At 36.7% G+C, this 25861-nt stretch overlaps 1 protein-coding gene across 1 annotated transcript; it reads left to right on the forward strand.

Annotated features, from left to right (window-relative positions):
- The first annotated feature begins 25 nt into the window (after nucleotides 1–25).
- On the forward strand, nucleotides 26–25109 carry LOC149069358 (uncharacterized). The gene is made up of 6 exons (XM_089250128.1): nucleotides 26–124; nucleotides 10910–11063; nucleotides 11740–11927; nucleotides 16951–17116; nucleotides 21981–22100; nucleotides 24578–25109. The coding sequence occupies exons 1-6, from the start codon at nucleotides 83–85 to the stop codon at nucleotides 24970–24972; spliced, it is 1065 nt and encodes a 354-aa protein (XP_089106254.1). The 5' UTR covers nucleotides 26–82; the 3' UTR covers nucleotides 24973–25109.
- Nucleotides 25110–25861: the final 752 nt, after the last annotated feature.

A 25861-nucleotide genomic window follows, 5' to 3' on the forward strand; every position in this document is an offset into this window, starting at 1 on the left:
AGTCGTCTTTCTTTTTTTCAATCTCATTTCAGTTCGGAGACGTCCCAATAGGAAATGGACTGTTCCCACATCAAGGGGCAACATGTACTCGCTAAATGGTAGTATTGGAGGAATCGGTATCCAGGTAAGCCGTGATATACTCTTTTTTTTTTTTTTTTAATTGACTAATTAAATGAGTTTCGAGTCGAAAACGATATGTTCGCATGAAAATCTTACCCGCTCGTATGCTGTCAAAGAGACAAAATCATACTTAATGATATACATAATATAGTGTATGACGAAGAATATTAAAATTCTAAATAACTGCTAGTGCAGTAGTTAATAACCAGTAGATTTTTTTATGTATTACGAAAGAACAATCGAAAACTTGAATTATTGACATCAGATAAGAGACAACGTGAACTTTGTGCTTTTTAATGGAAAATCCTCAGATCAAACATTTACAACAGATTACTAGTATTTGTAATGCGTTTAGCCCTCCCTATAATAACAATAGCATTTGTTTAGTGATGATCTGCTAAAATATTTTAATCTTCCAAAGTTCGATGCGTAACCATTTGTAGTCGTCGTCTGTGACAATGATAAATATCATTGACAAGAATAAACACACACATCAATAATTTATAAACAATAAATATCAACTTACTTCACTTAACCCTCGAAATATGTGAAAATACATGATTTATTAAGGAAAAAATAATAATTTCCCACCAGTTATATAATGGGGGTAACGTGCAATGTTAGTTTTTAATGTCTTCAAAATTTTCCGCGTTTGTTCGTCCCCTTCGTGGAAATATGTATATATAACAATACGGATTCTGGTACGTCCTCAATGGGTCAAGTTGTTTCATTCCATTTGCCCGTTAATAACTTTTACGTTTAAAATCACTCGATCCCATGCACTTTTACTCAACATAAAAACTTGGAAAAAATTAAATGTAAAAGATTATATTTTTAAGTCCCTGGAAAAAGATTGATCTCACTACGAACATGAAATTTTTTAGGTGCGAGAATGAATTGGAAACAGATATTTTTGCAAAAGTTGATATTCAGATATACTTGGTAGTTGTTAAAACGCTATTACATATGATTGAACATTGCGCAATAAAAGAAGGGAATAATTATAAAGCCACTGTTTTCAGTTTTCCGTTTAAAATCCTTGTACGACACACATCCTTTTATTTCATCCATTTAGATCAATTTCTACGCAACGTCATCATAGCATTAATATGTATGTTTTTTTGAGACATCATAATGAAATCCAATATTTTTTTTCTGCTAAAGAAATTGCCGAAATTGACGACAATGTCCTATCCAAAAAGAGGGCTGTAAAATAGTTATTAAATGAACTTGTCATTTGCTTCTGAAGAAAGTTCAGTTGGAATGGAGGTTGGAATGCAGTTCAGGCCTTGGAATGTAAAAGAAAGCATTAATATACAGAGTGATTATAAATTCATGGGACAAACTTTAAGGGGTGATAGAAGACTCCTAAAGCACTTTTGGTCAGAATATGCGGTCAAAGAGCAATAGCAAAGGCTGTAGAAGTACTTTTCGAAAGTGCATATATATATATATATATATATATATATATATATATATATATATATACAGTATATATGTGCACTTTTTTGGGCCATCAAAGTTACGCTCCGCCAAACAATGCGGCACAGTGATTTGTGGTAGAATTTACGTTATCCAGGTTTCAGCATGAGAAGGCCTAACACATTACAATACCCCGCATCCCTCCCCGAATGGTTGGTTGCACTTACTGCTGCAAAACAATCAAAAAAATATTATATTTGCTTTTAGTGAAGTGTTATTGTTCACTCTTCAAAAACACCCTCTGCCGTCTTTGCTACTGCGCTTCGATCACACATTTTATGATAAAAATATGTTTTGGTGTCTCATATAAAGTTTGTTCCATGAATTTATAGAGCTACCCTGTATATTAGAACAGCGCTCCGGTCAGAACAGATGTCGATCCGTAAGAATTTCCTGCGAAACATTTCGCCAGAAACTTAAAGCCACTACATGATAGGAGAGATGTATTGTCAGAGTGAAAGGATGCTTTTTAAATTTCTATTTATGTGAAGAAATTTTTCGGTTGCGTCTGCAGTAACATAATAAACATAATGAAAATTAATGTGAAATATATATTCATATTCAGCACACAGGTCAGCGATGAAAAAGCATTCTTAAAAATAATTAGCGTTTGTCATAATTTTTTTGGATGCCAATTACTCGAAAAATAATTAAAAAAATTCTATCACGTCTAGTTTTTAAGATAGAGTGAAAATTAAATTCCAGTAGTAATGCATAGGCAACATACAAACCACATTGGAACTGTGCGCTATAAACAAATATAATAAATCATTGACAAAGATAATTCAGTGATTTTTTGGGTGATTTTGGAGCGCTGATTCTAAATCTGGCATTGGTTTCGTCATATTGGTCCTACTTTTTGAGAAAAAGTGAAAATTGAATTTTAATAGTAATACCATAAGCAGCATTTGAATCACATTGAAACTATGCGCTATAAACAAATATACTAATCAACTAATCATTGCCAAAAGAACATTCAGTAATTTTAGGGTGATATTGGGATTGCTGTTTCCGAACCTAGTATTGGTTTTGTTATATTAGTCCTATTTTTTGAGAAAAAGTAAAAATCAAATTTCAATGGTGATACATAAGTAGCATACAACTCATATTTAAACTGTGCGTTATGAATGAATATAGTAAATTTTATTGCTAAAGATATTTCATTTATTTTTAAGGCCTATCATTATAATGATAGAGCTAGAATATAAATATGAAGCACGTATTTATGAGGTGATAAAGTAAAAATAATAATTTCGAAATATTTTTGGATTTGAGTTATTTTTCCCCGAAGTATGAAATTGTTTTATGAAAAACCTTACGTGATAGAAAAACAATTGACACGTTTATGGAATCATCACTGAAAACAATATAAAAATCTGTCATCAAAACTAAAAAGCTTTCAAAAATTATTTCTTTGTAGACCTGCGTAATAGCTGAAATTGTACGGCAGACATAAAATCCTAATAACCGGTAAAAAGTTATACCAGTGTGCCGTTTCCAAAGTGAACAATACTTGAGGCCATACCGCGTTATGACGTTGCGTTTATTTTGATGATGCACAGCAGTTTTAAACGAACAACTAATTTTACTTCCAGAATTATAAGATTATGAGAGATAGTTTTTTTATAATTGGCAGCACGAGTCCGATGCTTTTTCTCTGACGCATAATAATAGATATACAAACCTTAATGTTACGCTGGAACCACTGCTGCTATCCACAGGAAATACAAAAATATAATCGCAAAATATCCTATTACTCTCATTAGTTTCAACTATATATTCGACACACCAAACATAAAAACAAAAGCATATCAACCGGTATTTATGGCGTACAACATTTACACTGGTATGCATTGTAAAAAATTAAAAATATACATGCCATCGTACCACATACTGTTTATTTTTATGCTGCACACCGGTTGTGAACCAAAAAACAACCGATTTTACTTATATTATTATAGCAAATAGTTTTGTTTTTATTCGATAGGTGGCAGCACGTGCCGCGTTCCATTTCAGATCAGTTTCTGGAATGTACGATAAGGAATATACGGTAAATATGAAATATTACAACTCAGATGGCTGGGAAATTTCCTTCCTATAACAATAATTTTTTTTTCTTGGATTCACTCCCTTTAATGACGGTCCGCGAAATTGTTTACTTGATTTCATCGGTCCGCAAGTATAAGGTTGAATATTGTATCTACAGAAAAAGAGTATATTTTTGATCCATATTTCCACTTATTGCGTTTCTGTAAAATTTCACGTTTGTATGATTTATCTTTTTGATACAATTGTGGATTAATTTTCGTACGGACTTGAGAATTTCTTTTTTTTTTCAGGACTTTACATTACAGTGGATCCCATTTATAACGGTTTTCAGAAAATCACCGTGAAAAAGTGATCGAATAAGCTCCTTGACCAGGAAACCCCGATGCGTGTTAGTAAGAGCTGTAAGTGTCCGGGTGGCGTGGTGGTAAGATGCTCGTCTGCCACCGTGAAGAATGCTGTCCCGGGTCGAACCCAAGGAAGGATATAGATAAGATATTTTTTCTCTAACGAACTTGAGGTGACCACCGATAGACAGCGCCTTCCTTTCCGACCTATCTCATCAATGACAGTAAATTGCAATGTAGCGATATGGCCAGAGTTGGTGAAGTTGGAAGACGCCCATGGAAATAATTTGTACTAAGCGGGAACGTTATAAGTGGGATCCATTGCACGTGAAATCACCCGAGTAATCCTGATTAGCAGTCATCGATTGTTACTTATGTAGTTTCGGGAGCCTCAATTCAACTGCAGACACGTAGAGAGTGAATACATAAATCACTATAGATAGGGTATATTCGGATTACATGGCTATGGGGGGGAATACATTTTCATTTCCTTTAAGATTTTTCAGAAAAGTGAATTTCTAAACCGTTTTAGTCTCAGCTTCCAATTAAAAAAAATGCGATCCCGTCATGCACATCATTTTAGAAGCCGTTTCAATTAAAAGAGGAAATCATCTCTCTCGGGAAAAGTGAAGTCCTATTATTTTCTCACCGGGCCCCGCGTCTGGTGAGGGCGGAACTGTATGTCTTGACAGGAATGATTTTCAGATGATGAATATGCCTAAAATTCATAAAACTCTATGTTTCATAATTCGGACAATTTTAATCGTAAAGGAATTTTTTTCTTCACCTTGTCAGTACATGAACAGACTTCTTTAATATAATAGATAGTATAAACAATGCATGCTCAGCTATGGCCCATGAGCCAAATGTGGCTCTCGGAGATAGTGAGGGATTCACATCGCGAGAACCAGGGGTCAAACCCCACCGCGACGACACTATTAAAGATTTCTGAAGTTGGTTTTCTGTAGATCCCAACTTCGAGGTACGAATGCGAGCCTATCTCCCGTTAAAACGTCTTATCACAGAGAGCATCAGGCCTACAGTGGTACAAATATTCAATCATTTAACTTCGCTCACAATTTGAAACATAGATGGCAGCACTGAAAATTCACAATACTAGATTCGGATTCAGACTGTTAGGTACCCACGCACACCCTTCTGACACAACTCAGTTGGTAGTAAGTTGCCCGTGGCGATAGACCAAAGTTGTCCTCAATTTAAAATTCACATTACTGTTGCATTGACGTAACCCGCAGTGCAGTTCTAGACCACTTCAGTGGTCTGTGGCAGATTTTCAGATCATTTAAGTGACTCGTGGTACATTTACAGATCATGTAAATGGCTTGCAGTGCACAGTTTCGGATCACTCAACTTTTTAATACATGAATTTTTTTTGAGGCTGATGATTTTTTTTCTCCTGATTACTGGCACGTATGGGAAGCCGGAAAAAATCTCACTAAAAATCTATTTCGAATTATACTACTTATACAGGGCTTAAAAACGGACGCATAGAGCCAGATTCGAGGGGTGGTGCCATCTCTCTTAATGTCCGTCGTGTTGTTTTAGCTATAGCTACAGAACTAAAGCCGCTGACCACAGGGCTTAGTGGGACGTGCACCAGGATGAAGTCTCATCCAACTGTATCAATCCCTGACCTATCAACAGTAGGGAAAAACTAACCTACCTGTCTGACGACGATGTGCAAAGCTATACATTTAAAGTTCAAGTGACCCCGCGACACATTCACAGATTACTTAAGTGGCCTGCAACCCGCTTTCGTACTAATGAAATGGTTCGCACTTACCAAAAAAGTTGAGTAATTTCGGTATATACCAGTTTCCCAGCCTTTTTTGCCTCATCACCCCCTTCTTCAGAAATTTTTTCTCCCATCGCCCCCAACGCAATCTAACCCATAGGATCCTATGTTATACCCGTAGCTTCTACCGCCCCCCTGGAACTTTCCATCGCCCCCAAGGGGACGTTTCGTTAACGCCCACGTTGGGAATCACTGGTATATACATTTGAATTTGTCCTAAAATGATGTGTATGACACAGTATCTAAAACATTTTTTAAAATTTGAAATTGTAAGTTACCTCTGGTTCAGGGATCAGGTGTCGGATAACTCTAAGATTATGTTATGAAGTAATGGGCTGCTAACAAATTATGGGAGGAGAAGCCGGAGCTGAAAATAGTAGCCGTAAAATTCAAATGATAAGTGAATAAGAAAAGGTGCGAAATTCATAATAATTTAATAATAAATGCACCCACAACGTTTCGGGAATGACCAGAGGAATAAAAAACCAGTAGGAGAAACACTACAGCATTTTGTTTTACCTTGACGTATGGAAACATGAGTTTGGCGGCAGATCAGATATTTCTGTTATTCGATGTCATCTCGAGGAGCTGCTGGCAACGAAAGAGTTTATTTGAACGAGCACTCGGATATGACCCATTTTCGGACACATTTGCCGGCTTCTCGCGTGTCCATCTCTTGCACATATGCCAGTATACCGTATGCATATCCTTTGCCCACTTGATTTCGTCGGTTTACGGGAAAGTGATAATGGATGTACGGCGTCATTATTTGCTTTCCCTAATGGACCGAAATACGAGAACGCGCCATAGAAAAGACATTCATTAAGCCGTGGCCACTCATCTGACTTCTCTCTACGGGTATGTTACGTTACGTTCCTACTGTTTATGAAAGTAAAAAACTAACGATTTTGGATTTTATTTATTTTTCGCGTCTGGCACTTTCTAACGGAAGTTTGCGTGCAAAAGGAAATTCTAATCTCGTGGCAAAACGTGCGTAGGTACGTATTACTAGCTGGACTATACCTCATTTCAAATACAAATACGCAACAGGCAAAATATCCAACGAGTTTGGCTGGAAAAAAAAGATGCTCATAAAAATATGGATGTCGAATACAGTCGGATCCGCTTATAACGAAGTCGGAAGTAAACAACGAAACTATTCCTTATATGCGAATTTTTCGTTATATTCGTACCAGCTTGAAAAATGCGTTTTTAAGCAAAATACAGTCGACGCTCGATAGAAAGATCCCCTTGGTTCCGTCGGAAACGGACGTTATATAGGGAGAATCGTTATATCGAAAGCAATACATACATGAAAGTTATTATAGGAAAGCATTTGAGACTTATCCTACTGGTCGTTGTAATGTAATGATCAAAATAACGTAAGGTCGTTAATACAGTCGTCATTAATACAAATACAAATACAACACCACAACAGGCAAAATGCCCAACGAGGTGGCTGAGAAAAGGATGCCCATAAAAATATGGATGTCATATATTTCAAAAATACAGCAACCCAATTAAAAATGCAATTTACACAAATTATAAACAATATATACACATGATAAAATATTATACAATGCCCATAAAGAATACTTATGTATGGACAGCTTCTCGATTTACCCCAACATGTTTATCGTATTTCTTTTTAAACGTGTCAATTGTGTTACAATTTACTACCTCCGGGGGTAAGCTATTCCATTTATTAGCAACCCTATTAGAGAAAAATTCCCTGCGACACCATAACCTTGCATTGTCCCTCACCAATCGATACTGGTGTCCCCTTGTAAAAGCAGTTGATTGGCGGTGTACTAAAAGTTCATGGTCCATCCTATCCATCCCATTGAAAATTTTGAACACTTCGATCATATCTCCTCGACACCTGCGTTCATCCAATGTAAACATATTCAAAAAATGAAGTCTCTCTTCATAACTCAAGCCCTGTGTGCCAATAAGGACACGCGTAGCTCTTCTCTGCACCCCCTTTAACCAATTCTATGTCCCTCTGTAGGTATGGTCTCCAAAACCTTACAGCATACTCCAGTGCAGGACGAACTAATCCTCGAAAAAGCGGAAGAATGACTTTAGGAGAACGCGAAGAGACCTTTTTGAAAATGAGACCAAGCATTCTATTCGATTTTCTGACCACCGCTGAACAATGTTCAGAAAACTTAAGTCGCTCGTCAATGGGAATTCCCAAATCGGTGACTCTAGTTGCATCCGGGATAGTGACACCATTCAACTCGTAAGAGAACCGTGGGTTGTTCGAACCAAAATGAGTGACCATGCACTTATCTACGCTAAACGTCATGCTCCATTCATTTGCCCATGCTGCAATCCTGTTTAAGTTGGTCTGGAGCAACTCCCTATCGCTTTCATTCCCGATTACCCCCATTAGCTTCACATCATCTGCGAATTTTCTAGTAATTCCATCGATACCCTGATCGAGTTTGTCGATAAAAAGTGAAAAAAGTATGGGACCAAGGACACTTCCCTGAGGAACTCCACTTGTGACGTCTGTCCAACCAGAGAATTCCCCGTTCACCATAACTCGTTGCGACCTATCTCTTAACCACGATTCTATCCAATTCAGCAAGTTGCCCCCAATTTCAATCTCGTGTAAACGCTTCAAGAGTTTGCCATGTTGGACCCGATCGAATACCTTCTGGAAATCAAGGTAAACAACGTCGACATTTTTGCTCTTACCCAAAGCCTTAGTCACGTAATCATAGAAGCAAAGGAGGTTAGTTACACATGACTTCCCCTTCTTGAACCCATGCTGATTATCCGACAATACATTAAAATGTAATGTCGTCGTTAATGACGAGCGTCAACTGTAAAACATTTTACATGCATGATATTTATTTTTCAATAATCTGAGCATTCTTGAAATAAAGAGTAATAATAAATAAATAGATTAAAATAATATATTTTAGTACAGATTAAAAAATCTTACGTGATTGTCGTAATGCATCACGTAATCTCACGTAGTACACCCTCAAAGATACGTGTCAATCATTACTTTTTTTCCCCCTTGATATTTTTGTGGACTTTGAGCGTTTTGCGTTTAAATCAGTTTTACCAAATAAGCAATTGCGAGGCAATTTTATGCCTTTCAAGCCTTTTGTTTTAGGAAAAACATGGACGCCGGGAAAAATTTTCCATTCATTTTTGCGAACCGTTTAAAGAAAAAAATAACGTATTTCAAGTAACCCCCTATAGTAGTTTTTTTTTTTTTTTGATACCTCGCTTCCTTTTTCCGTCTTTGCCTTTTTGAACTTGGACATTCTCAAAATTAATTTGCATTCGATGAAACCGCCACAACTGAATCCAGCTTTACAATGGCAAATGCGCAGTAAAGGTGGTTTGGACGTTAGATTCTCGGGAATAAATAACCTCAATCCTTTCTACCTAATGAGGTTTTCCGTAAATAAAGATTTAACAGAGAAAAGTAGGGGAAAAAGAAGCAAAATAGAATTTTACAGTACCCAAAACAGCCCCAGTAGTATGTCTTCCAAGGAAAGAAAAGAAAATTTATAGATACAAGAAGATTTAAACAAGATTAACGAAGAAATTCAATTTGTTGAATTTTAATTTAACGAAGAATTTTTCAATGCGTGACAATTCCGTGTTCGAAAATCGGTCAGAAATTCGTAATAGGTGTATTTCGCTGAAATCAGTGCTCGTTATAAGCAATTAAAATGATCATTCCCGGCGAGATAATGTTTGCAGTTCGAAAAAAAACGCATCTCTCCCTTCAGAGTAGGCTTTGCTGTAGCCTACCCCACTTTTAGTTTTGTTCATGGCCAGCATACGAAGCCAACTGGGCCGGATTAACCCAGACGAAGGCCGTAAGCACTCAAGTAATTTTGATGCCCCCCCCCCCGTACCTTTTACTTTTAATCTTAACGCATGGCACCTTATGACAATTAGGTCTGCTCACAATTTTTGTGTAAGTAGGCTATATTGGACAAGAAGGCATTTTTAGGTGGAGTGGAGGTGGGGGTTTAGACGAAGTAGAATTTTTTTTTGCCCAAAGCTTACGAGATGCCACGGCTCGGGAGTCTCAAGCGTCTTGAAGGCTCCGTAGCAATTTGATCTGGTTAAAATTTTGGAGAGAGTGAGTATGCAAATTCGGGGGGGGGGGGAGCCAGGTATTTATAGCTAGGGAGAGCTCAGAAAAATTTGTTTTACCCGGGGGACTATGATACCGTTAAGACTGCTCTGGGCTTAATTTATGGAAGTAGAGTAAAATCTCAATCCAAAAACTGAACATAAACGCGCATTATTGTTCGCAATTAACTCAGTTTCTCTTCTTATGTTTCACCCTCAGAATCGTAGCAAATATTTACCTGACATCACTTAGGGCGGAGGATCTGTATCCATTTTGGCCTCCCCTCCTCGTAATTTTTAACAGAAAGAGAGTGAACTCGACGCCCTTCCTAGTCCAGCGTTCGGGAACAGATCCATCCCCTCCTTTCACCCTCCTTTCGATTAAAAACCTTCAATTACGCAATCAAATGTTCCTAAAATTTTAGGATTTTGTACTGAATGGTAATTGCTGGAAACAAAAAATTGTGTATTTAAGAACAATGTAGTTCTGCAAGTTGGACTTTGGCCAAAACTCTTGACCAATTCGTGAAGTGGCCGCACTTCGGGTTTTGGCAGTAACATACCAAATGGGACCCGACGCGACGTATAAGCTACTTTAAAATTTCGTCAGAGCTAGGCAGATGCCCGAAACGGGTGAAGAACTGTCTGACAAGGATGGCTCGTGGTCCCCAACAATGACTTTCACACTGTTTACTTTGGTTATCGTTATTCTAAAATAATGCGTTTCTTATTGATTTATTCCTACTCAGTAGTTTGTCACTTTTCACAATCCTTTTAGTATATGGAAGAAATCCGAGCAGTGCCAGGTATTGTAGCTACTAGATTCATTGAGAGACTGGTTATTTGTGGAGATATCCACAAATAACCAGTCTCTCAATGAATCTTGTATTGACAAGTGGAGAGGACATTTCTATATGATTTTAGCTACTTACTAATGATAATTAACTGATATGTTTTCGTACATTTCCCATTTCTATCTTGACAGGATGCTTTTCAAGGGATCTCATCAGCCGAAGCTTTCAATGCGTCAAAAACAATGAACCCGCACATCATAGCCTTGGAGAATTTCTTTAGGCCTTCTTCGATCTACTATTGCCCACCTTTTGTTCACTGGGCTCCAGGACAGTACAGCTTCGAAGGTAACTCAAATCAATACAATGCACACTCGATAGTCTCATTAGTTATGGGTTTGCTAAGACATTGTAGCTCTTTGTTGTGATGATTCAGCAATTTGGACTCTCTAAACCCATGATTCCCAAAGTGGGGTCCCACGCCCCCCGGGGGAGGGCAATATGATTGTTAGGGGGGAGGGCAATTTGATTTTTTTAAGGGAGCAATCTCTCATGATGATGAATGGAAATTCATATTCGGTGAAAAAAATGATTTCTCACTTATTGAAAAGTTCATATTTAGTGTTAAAATAATTTGAGAATTAATAAAAATTCATATTTAACGAAAAAATAATTTCAGAATTAATGAAAATTAATATGTGGCCCGGTCAGTTTTTAACTCAAAACTAATTCTGTAATAGTAAACTAAGTGGCACAGTTCCAGATCTCTTAAGTATCTCCGCATCACCTTTCCAAATCACTTGAGTGGCCCACGGCACATTTTCAGATATTTCAAGTATTTTGCGGCAGTAAATATACAGTAAATATGCTTTTTTTTAATCTGTTCAAATCCTAAAAAAAATCGTTTCGTTAGAAACATGAACAAAAAAAATTGATTTGTGAACATAAGAAATTTTAAATCCCTGAATTGGACATTTTCTGATGTGCTCCATTGTAATATAAGTATTTATTTTGATTGTTGTAGATTTCAAGTCGAGCGCTGCCTTGTCAATGGGCGCGGCACCCGGTGGCAAACACCGTCGCAACAGGACGGCCTTCTCGCAGCAGCAGCTGGCCATTCTAGAGAGGGCTTTTGTCGAGACGCAGTATCCCGACCTAGAAACCAGAGATCAACTATCCAGATCAACGGGACTGCCCGAAACAAAAATACAGGTAATCAACAGAATCCTTTTCTTATGCAAAAACAATATGCACTCGATCATTCGTATTAATCAAGACATTCCAACTTGTGTAGGTTTTTACAAGCGCTTCTGCATTAATTTTTTTGGAGGGTTCTGAGGAATCAACAACTACACGGTGTTCAACAAATTTTCATGAAATTTTTGTAAATTCATTCAAATGAGGTTAATTACTTTTCTATGGCCATAAAGGAACAGAATATTACCATGTCGCTAAATCACTAGCTTTAGTATTTAAAATAGGAGATATGGGGATAATGAAATTGATGAAATACGCAAATCGTGCTTACAAGGCGAACTTTGCAAAAACCTTCCACACATTTATTGGGAATTTTTATGTCAAACTGTCACTACACGGAACAAAGTACGTAATGAATAACATTTATTTCGATTTCAAGTTAGGTGCTTTCTCTTGGTGTGCCGTAGTATCGCTTTTGGATTGTCCAGCAGTAGTCTCTTGATATTACTACTTTACCGCACACGAACTCCGGTCACATATTGCCGTACGGCAATTTCCAACCAGAGGAGTTGGGCTGGAAATGAAGGCCCCATCTATATCGGTGGTCAGGCTCGGTAGAGTAAAGAACTTGTTTCTGATGTTCTTGCCCGGATTCGAATCCATGTACCTTGACGGTAACCTTTCCAGTGGAAGATGAGCATCTTACCGCTGTGCCACTCGGGCTCTCATGATATTACTGGGCTTTATTTTCTTCCGTGCCTTTTCCCAATGGCAGCTATGTCATGGAATCTCACCGTGTTTATCACGGCAACCAAATAGAACCATGAGTGTAGAAAGCGAGGGGCAGAGGGAGTGCCCACCCCAGAAGAGGGTAATTAAAGTGTAGTAATTGACACGCAGTACAGACATATCAATTTAGTATCGGTGAGTGCCCCCCCCCCCTTCTAGCTTAGATCCTGGGTACGCCCTTGAATGGAAACGTTATGATAGGCAGCAGAATCTCGTTTATACCACTTTCACATTTATATGACGTTAAGCTTCGGTCCAATTGGTTCCTACATATGTTTAATGTTAAAATGTTTTTGTTACTGTAAAAGTGATAGACTGGTGGTTATGCATAATAATCACCAATCATCTCGAGATATCTCAGAACTTATGAAAACTTAGAACTCATTTAAAAAGAAGTATGATAGACATTGGGATAAATCGAGAAGCTATCCATACTTAATTTTTTATTATTTTATTTAATTGAAACAAACAACAAATTACAGGATACAAATACAAAATGCAGTACAATATACAAATAAAAACATAAATTACACGACAACGACACAAGATACACACACATATATTACATGCACGATGTAGCCCCAAGGGCCGATAAGGTCCTTCCAGCAGGCCTATATGATTTTTATTATTTATTATAGATAAGCCAACCATAATATTTTTTATGGGTGGTGTATTTTATATTATTATTTATTATTCCTTTTTTTTTTTGGTGATATATGCTTTTATATTGGCTATTTTGGTGAGATATTTGACATCCATATTTTTTGGGCGTAAGTTTTTAGCCACCTCGTTGGGAAATTTGCCTGTAGTGGCCTTCGTATTTGTTGAAATTTGATAAATACCGGAAAAAATAACTTTTCTTCTCCTCATTAAACCAATTAACTATTTTTACCCGCACATGATACGCGCACTTCCCATATTTTGCAATAAAAATTAGATTAAAATAAGTGTGAAGAAGATAAAGGTACATAACAACATTATCACAGTTGTGCTGGATTTTTTCACACGTATCAACAAACAAAACCAACACACACATTACCATTCGAATTCGCCATCCTCGACCACAGTTATGCTCAGTTAATTAATTAACTGAGAATTTGTCACATTTACTAATATGAGCTTGGGATTGAACATAGACTGAGTTGGATATGATAAATTCTCGATTTATGACAAAATTAGAGTTTGGAAAAAAATTACAGTTTGCGTGATTTCACTGTCCGCTATCGAGAGAGTTCGCTAGCGGGGAGTGAAATACATCAAAGCCCTATTCCACGGGACCGGGGATCAGAAAAGTGTCCGTTAACAAATAGTGTCCGTTAGCGGAGAGGTTCTACTGTAGTGGTAGCAAAGCCTGTAAAATCTATCGTTGAGGTTACGATAGAAATACTGTATCTACTTTGGAGAAATGCCTGTTTGTTTGGGTTCTGTGGAACTCTCATAATCATCACGGGTTCCACGGAAACATTTGCATTAAAGTGTTGTTTTCGCAATCAGATTCACAATCGATACCACGCGGTATGATTCATCCGTAATCGTTTTGAATTCGCTGATAAGAATTCTTAGCCGAAAATTATGTGACGTTACATTCAAATCTCGTCAACTTTTGCTGCCAAATCTTGGACTCCGAAAATTTCTACATTAAATTAAAATCAGGAATTGAATCAGTGCGAGTGAATGGCAATAAACGTAAATCGACCTCACACTCGAAGCAATTACTTCCAAACTGTTTGGTTACTTCAAAATGACACAGCTTTGTTATTTTTCAATAAAGAATTTTAAATGCAAGGTTTTAAACATGTATATGTTACGGTAAATGTGATAATTCCGGTTAATAATTCATAATTAACTGGTTATTGTGCATAATTGTGAATAATTACCGATTATTTTGGTAAGTTCAATAAATTTTTCAAATTCGGTTACTCCTGGCTCATATTGGTAAATATCATAAATCGTCAATTAATAACTTGAATTTCCCAGAAATATTTCTCAGATTTCGATCTAGAATGATGGAATCGATCAGGGATATTGATCATGTTTAAAAATGTTGATAAATGTGAAGAAAGCTAACATTATAACGTTGATGATAAAAATTACACTTTTTTATCTTTATAAGGCTTATTTCCATTTGGTTTAATTTTCACGGAAAATATTTGCAGTGCACTCACTCATCACGTATGGGACAAACTGAGAAGTAGTTGAATTTATGATATATTTCCATATGATTTCTTTCTTATTTTTCATACTTACGAAATTCAATCGGGAATTATGCATTATCACCGGTAAAAGTAATAAATGAAGGAAAAAAAATTTTTTTTGAAACCTCAAAATTATTTTATTTTATTTAAGATTTTTAAAACATAGTTACAAAGCATTTAGGGGCTAAGCAAGCTTGTGAGCCCACAAAACAATATCCGATACATATCTGTCGACATAAATAATAACGAGAGAAAAATAAGAAAAAAAACACACATATATATAACACCAAGAAATAAGTGGCAACAGGAATGGAGTTGATAGACAAAAAAAATTTGGCATTTAACAGTGTATGCAAGATAAAAGAAGATTACATTACAATATCAAACAGATAATTTAAATCTTCTTGAGTTAACAACCAAGATTTTAAATTGATAAAAAAAGATGTACATGAAGATTGTTCTTTTATTAACTGAGGAAGTAAATTAAATATTTTGGGAGCTAAATAAAGGAAAAATTTTTGGAAACGAGTTTTATTTGGCCTTGGTACCTGTATAGTATGACGTATAAATTTCATTCCAGACTTGTGTAATTTCAGATTGAGATGGCCACTTCTTTTATAAAACATTTTAAACTTTTATAAACGTAGAAACGTTGTAGAGAGAGTAGCTTTAATTTATTGAAAAGTGGAAATGTATGCGTGTGTCTATTTTTACTCAGAATGATACGGATGAAGGATGAAGATGAAGGACTTATGTGTGACAAAAAATGAAGAAAGATTGCTCAAGTATGTCCCACCCCAACATGTAATGCCGTAACTCAATCTAGATTCTACTCACGCAAAATAAAGAAGTTTTAAAATGGATTGGGAACATTTATTCCTGATAAATAAAATTTCCTAATGCTGCGATTTAATTCTACACTCAAATAATTAATATGTGTGTTTCCAGGATAGTTTTGAATCTAAAAAAAATCCCTAAATACTTAAAAGGTGTCTACTCTATTTACAACTGTGCACATACAATCCGAGATACAGCCATCTGTCACACTATGATATTTTAGGACACCAAAATCATTGAAAGTACCAGAACCAAATAACATATATTTAGTTTTATCTATATTTAATTTTAAATTATTATTTCTAAACCAGATATTTACCGAGTTAAGATCATTTCGCATGCTATTCCTCAAGTTAATTGAAGAGCTTTCAGAGTAACAAAGAGCTAAATCATCAGCAAAAGCAGTGATTTTTCCTTTCAAATTAAAGTTACACGGGTCATTTATGTATATTAGGAATAAAATAAGTCCAAGTACTGATCCTTGAGGTACACCAGATGTAATTTGTCTTTTAGAACTCAAAACAGAATTTACTTTCACACTTTGAACTCTGTTAGTAAGATATGTTTTGAAAAATTTAAGTGGCAACCCCTGAATTCCTGCATATTCTAGTTTGGTTAGAAGAATACTGATTCACGGTATCAAAAGCTTTGCTGATATCTAAAAATAATGACGCAACTTTACAATTATTGTTATTTGCTATATACACATTTGAAAGAAAATTAACAATAGCGTCCTCTGTACGTTTTGCCTTTCTGAAGGCATTAGTTGATTCTCACTAACAAAATTAATGCTGTCAAGAAATTTAATTATTCTGGATTTAATTATTTTTTCTATGACCTTTGAGAAGACAGAGAGTAAAGAAATCGGTCTGCAATTATTAACACTGTTTTGGTCCCCTTTTTTGTGTATTGGAGAAACGATTGCAAGTTTCAGGCACTCTGGAAATTCACCAGTGATAAAACTTAAATAAAAAATAAACGATAAGACATCGCTTACATATGGTGCAATGCATTTCAATGTTATGGAATTAATTTTTTTCAAATCCTGACGATTTTTTGGAGTGTAAAGAATTTATTATACTTAATTTACCAAACTTATACTGAGAAGATTGATAATTATACATAATAACCGGTCATTACGCATATTTACCGACTTATCACATTTACCGTAACATATTAGAAAAAATAAAAAACAAGGATTTCTTTTTCAATCGCAGGTTTGGTTCAAGAACCGAAGAGCGAAGCACAGAAAAGTTCAGAAATCCAAAGAGAAGATCGGCACTGATTCATCCAAACAGACGCTTCGAGATTTCAAGGCAGCTAATAATAATGCCGACATTGACAAGAAACCACTCGGTGAACCAAAAATAGAGAAAAGTGGCGGTGAGTCGAAACACAACATACCCTTACCATTTTCAAAACTTTTCGATAAAGGAAAAACGTCCTTCTAGGTCTGTTCAATGACGTCTTATTAACGAGCGTATTAACCTTATAGTAGGTTCGGATAACACTTTTGTGAGTTATCCGAAAAAGTAGTCTTGAGAACAGGCCATTTTTTATAAGAAATTTTAACTGGTGGATCACTCGAAAAAAAGTTCACTCAAAGACACAGGTGTCCGTGGGTGGAAGGTTCAAGCTCCCTATTCCCCCAAGCCGACAAAAGATTTATTTTTTTAAATATTTTTGTTAAAAAACAAATATCAAAAGAAAATGCCCTTTATATACCACTAGCTATAATACCCGGCGCTTCCAGGGTCTTCTTCAATGAGGATTTTTGAATCACGTGATACCTATCTCCTTTTTCTTTGAGGGACATACAAACCGTGTCCACGTTAACCAATATGGCGACTTCCTGCACGACTCATGAAATAAACAAATCTAGATTTAAAGAAACGTAGAAATGTATATTTTCTTCTTCCTTTTTAAGGGGTGGTAGGTATTTCGATCGCCCGCCCCCCCGATCATCTGCCTGTTTCAGCTTCCAAAGATTCCAGAGCCTTAATTAAGGCTGTGGAATTTCTTCGATGTACTTTACTATACCGATAATTAATTTTAAAACAACCTAAACTACATACTATATACAATTATAATATATACCCTGTACACGGATCGATGCAGTTGAATACTAAAAAAATGCGGATAGTTTAATTTTCATGCTTGAGAAGATATAAATTAAAAGCTGAAATCAATGTTATTGCATGAATATAGGGCTACGTATCTTTAAGCGAACTCAATATATTTTAAAAATCGAGAATTCAATACAATTTTTGAAATGATTGATATGGCAGGAAACCCCACTAAATTTCCGCATTTCTACAGTGAAATCGGCAATTTTAACACTGATTTATATGGGGATCATTCTTTGTCTGACCCTCAATGGCAAACTATTATAAAGGCATAAACTATTGTAAATATACTGGCAGAGTTTAGAGAAGTGACAAACCATTGTAAAGACATATACACGTCTGAAACGCATTGCTAGGGAACCACGGTAACCGAAGTAAACTTTGTGAAAGTGAGTGTTGAGGCCCAAAAGAGCCATTGTTGCCCGACAGTTTTTCGCCCATTTTGGGCATATTTGCCCAGCTCTGACGAACTTTTAAAGTAGCCTATCGTTCAATTCGTGTCCTATTTGGTATATATGCAACATTTGGCGACAATCGATCCAAAATTCTAAATTTGTATAGAGAACAGACACACACACACATACACACAGAAAATCAATTTTTATACATACGTAGATTTCGATCAGTTTTTGCGGATTTGGAGCCAACTAATACAATATTCATTTGACGTTCGGTTTTACAAAAATGCCATTTATAAACTTTCGAGTATACGAATTTTTTCTTCAAAAATACTTTTTTGATGGTTGTTAACAAGTTTCTCTCGAAGTTCCCTGTACACTCCTCTCCAGCCGCTCCCAAAGGTCGATCCTGTATAAATGCCCCTGTTCAAAGGGAAATGGACTTTATTCTGGTTATTATAATGGAATAAAGCTTTTATTCTTGTGAAAATTTAGAATTTCAGGCATGTATTCCGCCATGTCCCGATTTTGTCAAAATTCTTGTTTCTCATAATACCACACACACACACACACACAAAATCTCATACGCAAACTGACTTACTAAAGCATAGTCTACTCTAAGGGTGTTCAATCTTTAGGATAGTGATTATTGATTTGAAAACGTATCGTGGGCCATTTGATTGAATCATGTGGAACTGCATCGTGGTCACTCAAGTGATCTGGAAATTCGCCGCAAGTCACTTAAGTTATCTGGAACTGTGCCAAGGGTTACTTTAGTGATCTCAAAATGTGCCGCGGGTCACTCAAGTGCTTTGGAAAAATAGCGTGGTTCACTCAAGTGTGAATCATGCTATAGTTCTTGACATAAATTTGTAAATATATGACGCGGATCTTTTAATTGATCTGGGAATGTACCACGGATCACTTGAAAGATCTGGCAATTGCGGTACACTTAAGTGATGGGAAACAGCACCACACTGGCCATTTGACTTATCTAAAAATGTGGCACAACTTGTGCCACACAAGCCACTCAAGTACTCTGAAACTACGCCAATGTCATTCAAGTGATTTAGATATGTGCCGCTTAGTTGATTTTTACATAATTAGTTTCGAGGTTGAGGGCAGGGGCGTATTTATAGGGGGCTTAGCGAGCTATAGCTCAGAGCAGCAAATTCGGAGGGGCGGCAAATTTGAAGAATGAATGGTCAAGAAAATTAGTAGGATGGGAGAAGGGAGGCAAAATTCGTATAGACAACAGGCAGTAAAACCTTAAATTCTGTCTAGAGAGCGAGAGACTAGGTCAGTAAGTGACGAAATGGGTTACCTAGAGTTTGAAAGCGTGTGAGTGAACGAAAGAGTAACCTGGGGAGCGATTGATCAGATTAGTGAAGGACCAAAAGAGTGACTTATAATATGTGCAAGCATGTGAATGCCCATGGCCCCATATCCTGGAGCAGTGCCCTAGGCTAGGATCTTTATTGGGTCTCCAAGCCAGACTTTTCACGGGTCCTTCTATAGTGAATTTATAGCATGAAAAAAAATTATGGTAATTGTCTCCCGGCCCCACTCATGTATGAGCGCATGCGATAGCCCAAAACAGTAAGCACGTATGCATGCCCCTCCAAGCGAGGAGCTGACAGGGCCAAATACTATAATTTTTTTCATGCTATAAATTCAGTATGGAAGAGCCCGGGAAAAGTCTGGCTTATGGGGGGAGTGTGGGCTAGCCAAAAATCCCAACGTGGGGCCCTGCTCTAGAATGTGTGGGTCATGCAATCATGCAAGCATGTAAATGATCAAAAGAGTGACTTAGAGATACAGGTGTAGTAACAAGGGTCAAGCGGGTTTTAACGCAGAGAGGCAAATTCGAGGAATGAGTGGTGAAGAGAATCGGACTGGAATGAAAAAGGGGTGGCAAAATCATAAATGGCGCTCTGATTGCGGTTGTTTTTACAACGCTATCTGCCGTTGATTTATAACACTGATTTATGAATTGATGCTCATTTTAGCAATACGTTTAGTTCTTTTTTTTAGAGAAATTTATATATTGCTAGTTATTATTTTGATGAAATTTATTACAAAATTGAGCAAATCCAGAATGAAATTTGATAGTGTCAAATATCTGTTAAAATAACTTTCATTTATTTTGTTCTCGTGGACCTAAATCATTATTACCATATTAATGTTCATATTAAGTTTCGGTTTCGTTAATTACGCATTTCAATCAAAATTAGTTTCGTTTTCGCTATATAGAGGCATCTATTGTCAATTTTAGATAATACTTTCTGATTTTATGTGAACGTGAACGATAGTTTTTATTTCTTTCTCAAAACAATTTATTTTCTTATATTTATTTCAATTTATTATTTCAACAATACTTAAGTAAATTGAGCCCGCTTACAACAAAATCGGATACACTGAAATATCGGTTAATACGATTTTCTCTTCCAACTTCATGAACCTCAAGCCAAGAAACGTATTCGTTTTTTAGCGTCATCTTTATCCTTGACGTGAAATAACACTTTCTGATATCACGCGTATATGAATTTCGGCGAAAATTTTTTTTCTTTCTATCGTTTCTTTTATCCAAAAAAAATAATTTCTCAAACACTTACAGATTGCTTAACTATTTTGATAAGTCACACCCTAATTTACACATAGGGTTTATCTGCCATGTTAAGAAATTTGGGTGGGTGAGGGTAAACGAACTGTTTTTTATGAAATTGGGGTGAGGGCAATCGCACGTGACGTGATTAATTATCTTCCAAATGATTCATTGTGAGGACAATCGACCTACACTCGTGAGCCTCCCTCTTTTGGGGGTTTTACCGCACCCACAAAAAAATAAAATAAAGCAAAAACACACTTTGGGAAAACAATGGAACTTACCAAGAGAGTGGTAGAAGCTACGAATACAATAAAGCAGTGTTTCTCAACCTAGGGTCATATGGGCCCCCTTGCGGTCCTGGGGACCATGTGTGAAAACCAAATGGAAGGGGAGCCATGATGACTTTGTCCGAAGAGATGTTTTACACCCCGTGCCCCCTTGCTGACGAACCAATCATTTTGTTTCCTCAAATGAGGTCATAAACAATTTGCAGTAAAATGGGACAAAAAAACTTTTTTTGCTTTAAGCTCCATCTTTAACTCTCCGTCACATTATTTGGGTTCGAAATTGAAGCCTATTGAGAAAAACTGAAGGAAAAAAGGCAGTGGCCCACCAATGGCTATTTTTTATCTTCACTGGTTGGCCAAATAGAAAGGCTGGTGGGGCAAAATCCTCACCAGTTAACATGTAATAGAAATTGTTTGAAGAGTAATTCCACTCCTCTCCAAAATTGTAAGGGGTAATTTTGTAAGAATGAGGATTTTTTTTTTGTTTGTGAAAACCGGAGAAATAACTGTATTAAATAATTTACCAAAAATGTCAAGGAGTATTTTCATTCCTCAACGAAAACGAGGAGTGAAATTGAATTTTGATGCGTGAATCTCACGCATCTAGATGCGTATTGGCGGCGAACACTGGTACTTATGATGACAAAATTTTGGAGCCAACGAGTAGTTATGTTTCTAGCCAAAGCTTTAAAATTCAACTGCATTCAACTTCACCTCATTAAAAAATCAGCATGTTGAACATGTAGGAATAAAAAATAAAGTTTTGTTTATACTTCTATTTAAAGAAAACTCGATAATTCCTTATTATATGTTTATCTTATCTTGTAGCAGAAGGAGAGTCGGATATTTCCGTTGGCCAAGATGATTTGGTTTTCTCGACGAACGTCTCCACGCTATCTCCGGAGACTTCAAGGAGCTCCAAAAATGTGAATCTCGTCGAAAAATGGAGTAAGTATGTATTGGATTCTCTTTCGTTTCTTCTTAGATTTGATCATTTGATAATTTTTGTCGCAGCACGGTCATTTTCTGCACACGACGGTTAATTAGATCGGGACCTACAATTTATTGCCGATTCCGAACGGCAGCCTTTTTTATACTCATCGACAGGTTGGTGCGCTAATCCCTCGGTGTGGGACTCTATGCGGTAGCATTCTTTTACTGTGGTCATTTCGCTGTTTCTGTTGTACCCCTGCGTAAGGAAAGTTCCTGACAAGGACGAACCGGGTACCGAACTTGCGACACCTCTAAACTTCCTTTGGTACTTTAGGCGGGTATCTTATCGACCTGGGCTACCGCGCTCTTTCTTAGATTTGATAGGTTCAAATGTTCGTATGCAACTTTATGTTTAATTTAAAATTTAAACAAAATTTAAATGCGATAATCAGTAATTTTGTTTAATTTAAAATTTAAACAAAATTTATTGCGATAATCAGTAGTTGATAGATTACGTCTGGAAATCGATTGTGAGACGCAAATTTATATACAGTCGAACTTGGTTAATTTGAAGCTCAAGGGGGACAGCAAAAAAGTTTGAATCACCCGATTCATCAATATATAGGATAACAACATGTACACAAACGTTCAAACAAAAATCTTAATTTTTTCAAAAATGTATTGAAGGCTATTATTTACTACGTCAGATTCCTCGTTGTTGCATTTAGTGCTTAACCGAAACCGATTACGAAAACTATTTTATTTGTAAATTTTGTCATTTTCATTTTATTTTTGGATGACGTTCTTGAACATTGCAGCAAATGTTGAAGTTGATTTAACCCAAAAAGTGCATAACTTTGCACATGCGCAAATAGTCCTTCAAACGTTCATTACTGCTGCAAGTTGGAAGATGAAAATTCAGAATCGCCTTTGCACATGATTGAGGTCATAATCTTTTTATTTTATATTTTGAATTTGCTGGTAGGTTTGCAGAGCATGTGTGTAGCTCTGATTTATTTGCTAATTTATGTACTACTTAATTTATTAAAATGTTTAATTTGCATTTCTTTTTTTTTTCACATCGAAGCTTGCAACCCGAATTTTTTTCCTCAATACAGTTTGAATCATAAAAAAGGTATTTATATATTTGGGGAAAGTAATATTACACTTCAATATATTCAGTTTTTGCGTGGTTTTTTTTTTTTTTTTGAGGCTTTGTATGTCCTCTTAAAGGCAATGTATAAGAAGTAAAATTCAAAATAGTTTTTTAAGTGGTTTTTCCGTTTTTCTATATGTATCATTACGTATGAAAAAAAATAATTATCAGCTCGAAAAAAAATCACGCATAAACGAAAATGTAATTTTCGAGTGTTTATTTTTTTAGCAACTCCGCCGCTTCGGCAAATGTTGGAGTAGGAACTCAGTAGCTTTTTCTTCCTTAGAGTCGTTTTTGTTTTTTCACGAGTCTTTCACACACGATGCGAATTTATTTTCTACTCCTTCACCAATGTCCGTATCCGTATGTTAACCACACGGTTTTTTTCTGATGTTTAACACTCGTGTGATTCTCGTTTAGGCGTGGTGAAAAATGTTGCTAGCTTCATTGATATTCCAAAATATACGAACAATAACGTTGGAGACACATTAATCTCCAACGCATTTTACGAGACAAGTAACTGGGATTTCAGCATTCCAGCTTTTTAGTATTCCGTCTTTGAAGTGATTACCAAATACACACCCACAAACTTCCGTATTTCCTGAGTAGTGGCATTGGTACTGATAATGAAGTCGTCAAGATCCGTCGAAATTCTAACTGCCTGCAGAAAGGTAAAAGCTAGTGGAACTTGAAACAAATAATTACCCTTTACTCAGAGCCAGAACTAAAAAAAGTTCAGATTTCGTTGATCGTAATTTTTAAAAATATTTTTAAATGAAGGCTGCATATTATATTCCGGAACAAATCAGTAAACCACAGAATAATGAATTCTGAGAAAAGAGGAAAAGAGGCATTTTGCAAATGAAATACAGTATGTGGAACAGGGGTGCCGAACCTCCGGCCTTCATGCCAAATGCGGCTAAGGGGTTCATTTCTTTCCTATGAGAATTGTTCAGGTAGAAAGGTATCAATACGCACGCACAAGACAATAAATACCTAGACCGATCATATTTCTTTCATAAAAATACGGGATATCGCCAAAAACGTTGTCAAGGCAAGCAAAATTGCTAATTGTAGTCGAAAAAATTGTCAAAGGCAAGTAAAGTTTCCGTTTACAGCCGATAAAATTGTTAAAGGCAAGTGAAGTTGCTATTCTCTGTTAAAAAATTTGTCGAAGGCAAGTAAAGTTGCCAACTATCGCAAAAATTGCTGAAAAATCGCCAATCGTGGAAAATTATGCGTACTACAAGTCAAAATATAATTCGCCAGAAAAACGCATATGTTTAACAAAAATAAGTGAGATAATATATTTCGTGATTTTGTTTTATTGTTGCAGATGGCAAATGCGATGCAAGCAGAAATGCCGCGTCCAAAGACGGGGATCGCCGAGTTCCGGTGAAACGAAGTCCGTCGACGACGCCTACGAGCGCCGCTCCTAGTCAAGTTCCTGCTTCTTGCCTTCGCGGAAATGCTATTACACCGCCGAATTATTCGCTGGCGCAGAGTGTGGCCGGTCAGTGCGTACCTATCATGTATTCTCCGCACCCAACGCACCCTTGGCCTCTTATATGCTACGGAAACGGTCCATCGCATTATGGATCCGCTGGTGCGGGCGCATCCTGTTCTCCGGCAAGACTGTCCGGTATCCTCGCAGCGCCTGTCAGCTCGTACGCGAATGGGGCTTCCGAGCCGGAAGTGGACTACGACTGCTTCCTTGGACAGAGAAACTGATGATCATTGTACTCCACACGGGTCATGTATTGTTGGCCCATTTATGTTGCAAACGTATAAAAACCCGTTTTTGACGCGAAGTGATAGAGTTATGAGAATTTATGTAATTTTGTGAAATAAAAACGCTTATAACAGTCTCCGAGTACAGCTCGATTCATCCAGCAAGCGAGCAATTAAAATTCTTAATGTGTTTTTTCAGTTTTTGAAATCCAAAATCAGCGCATTTCATCACAGGCTTATCCACATCGATTTTCTGCACAGTACATGATATCCTGTACCACCGTGACAAAAAGAAGTGAAGATGCTATTCGAACGATAGAATTGATACAATAGGAGACGCCATTTTCTTTCCAAAACAATCTATCTGTACATATAGCCAGTTTCCTGAATGTCTTGTATTAACGAGTGCGAAGGATATCTACATACAATATAAGTCGTCATCTAGTGTCTTGATGTCATTTACGGGCCATTTTGGCTGATTGCTGTCACTGTCTATCGCACGGTGCCTTTCAGTATGTATATACATGATGGAGGAATTATTGTTATTGCTTCTATAGCGTAGTGGCAGCGCACTCATCCGGCATGTGAGAGGGAGTGTGTTCAAATCCCAGCAGAGGCAGAAAAGAATTTTTCTTTCCAGAAAAATCGGCATTTCTACATAGTTTCTTGTTCCTTGTATCGTCCCCCCACCTCATGCCAGAAACATGAATGTGCAAATTTTTGTTGGATTCCCCTCATATAGTTATCTAAGTTTTGCCGGAAAACACGAATGCATATCTTTATTAAAACACACGTCGCAAAACATGTTAGGAAAATAACATCCACAGAGGAACATGGATAGAGTAAACATTCAAACGCCGTTTCCCACGTTCTTTTTCCCTCCTAGAAT

The sequence above is a fragment of the Pholcus phalangioides genome, unplaced genomic scaffold (assembly GCF_987345545.1).
Source record: "Pholcus phalangioides strain wild (caught in Gottingen) unplaced genomic scaffold, Ppha-v1.0 ptg000022l_1, whole genome shotgun sequence".
Classification (NCBI taxonomy): domain Eukaryota; kingdom Metazoa; phylum Arthropoda; class Arachnida; order Araneae; family Pholcidae; genus Pholcus; species Pholcus phalangioides.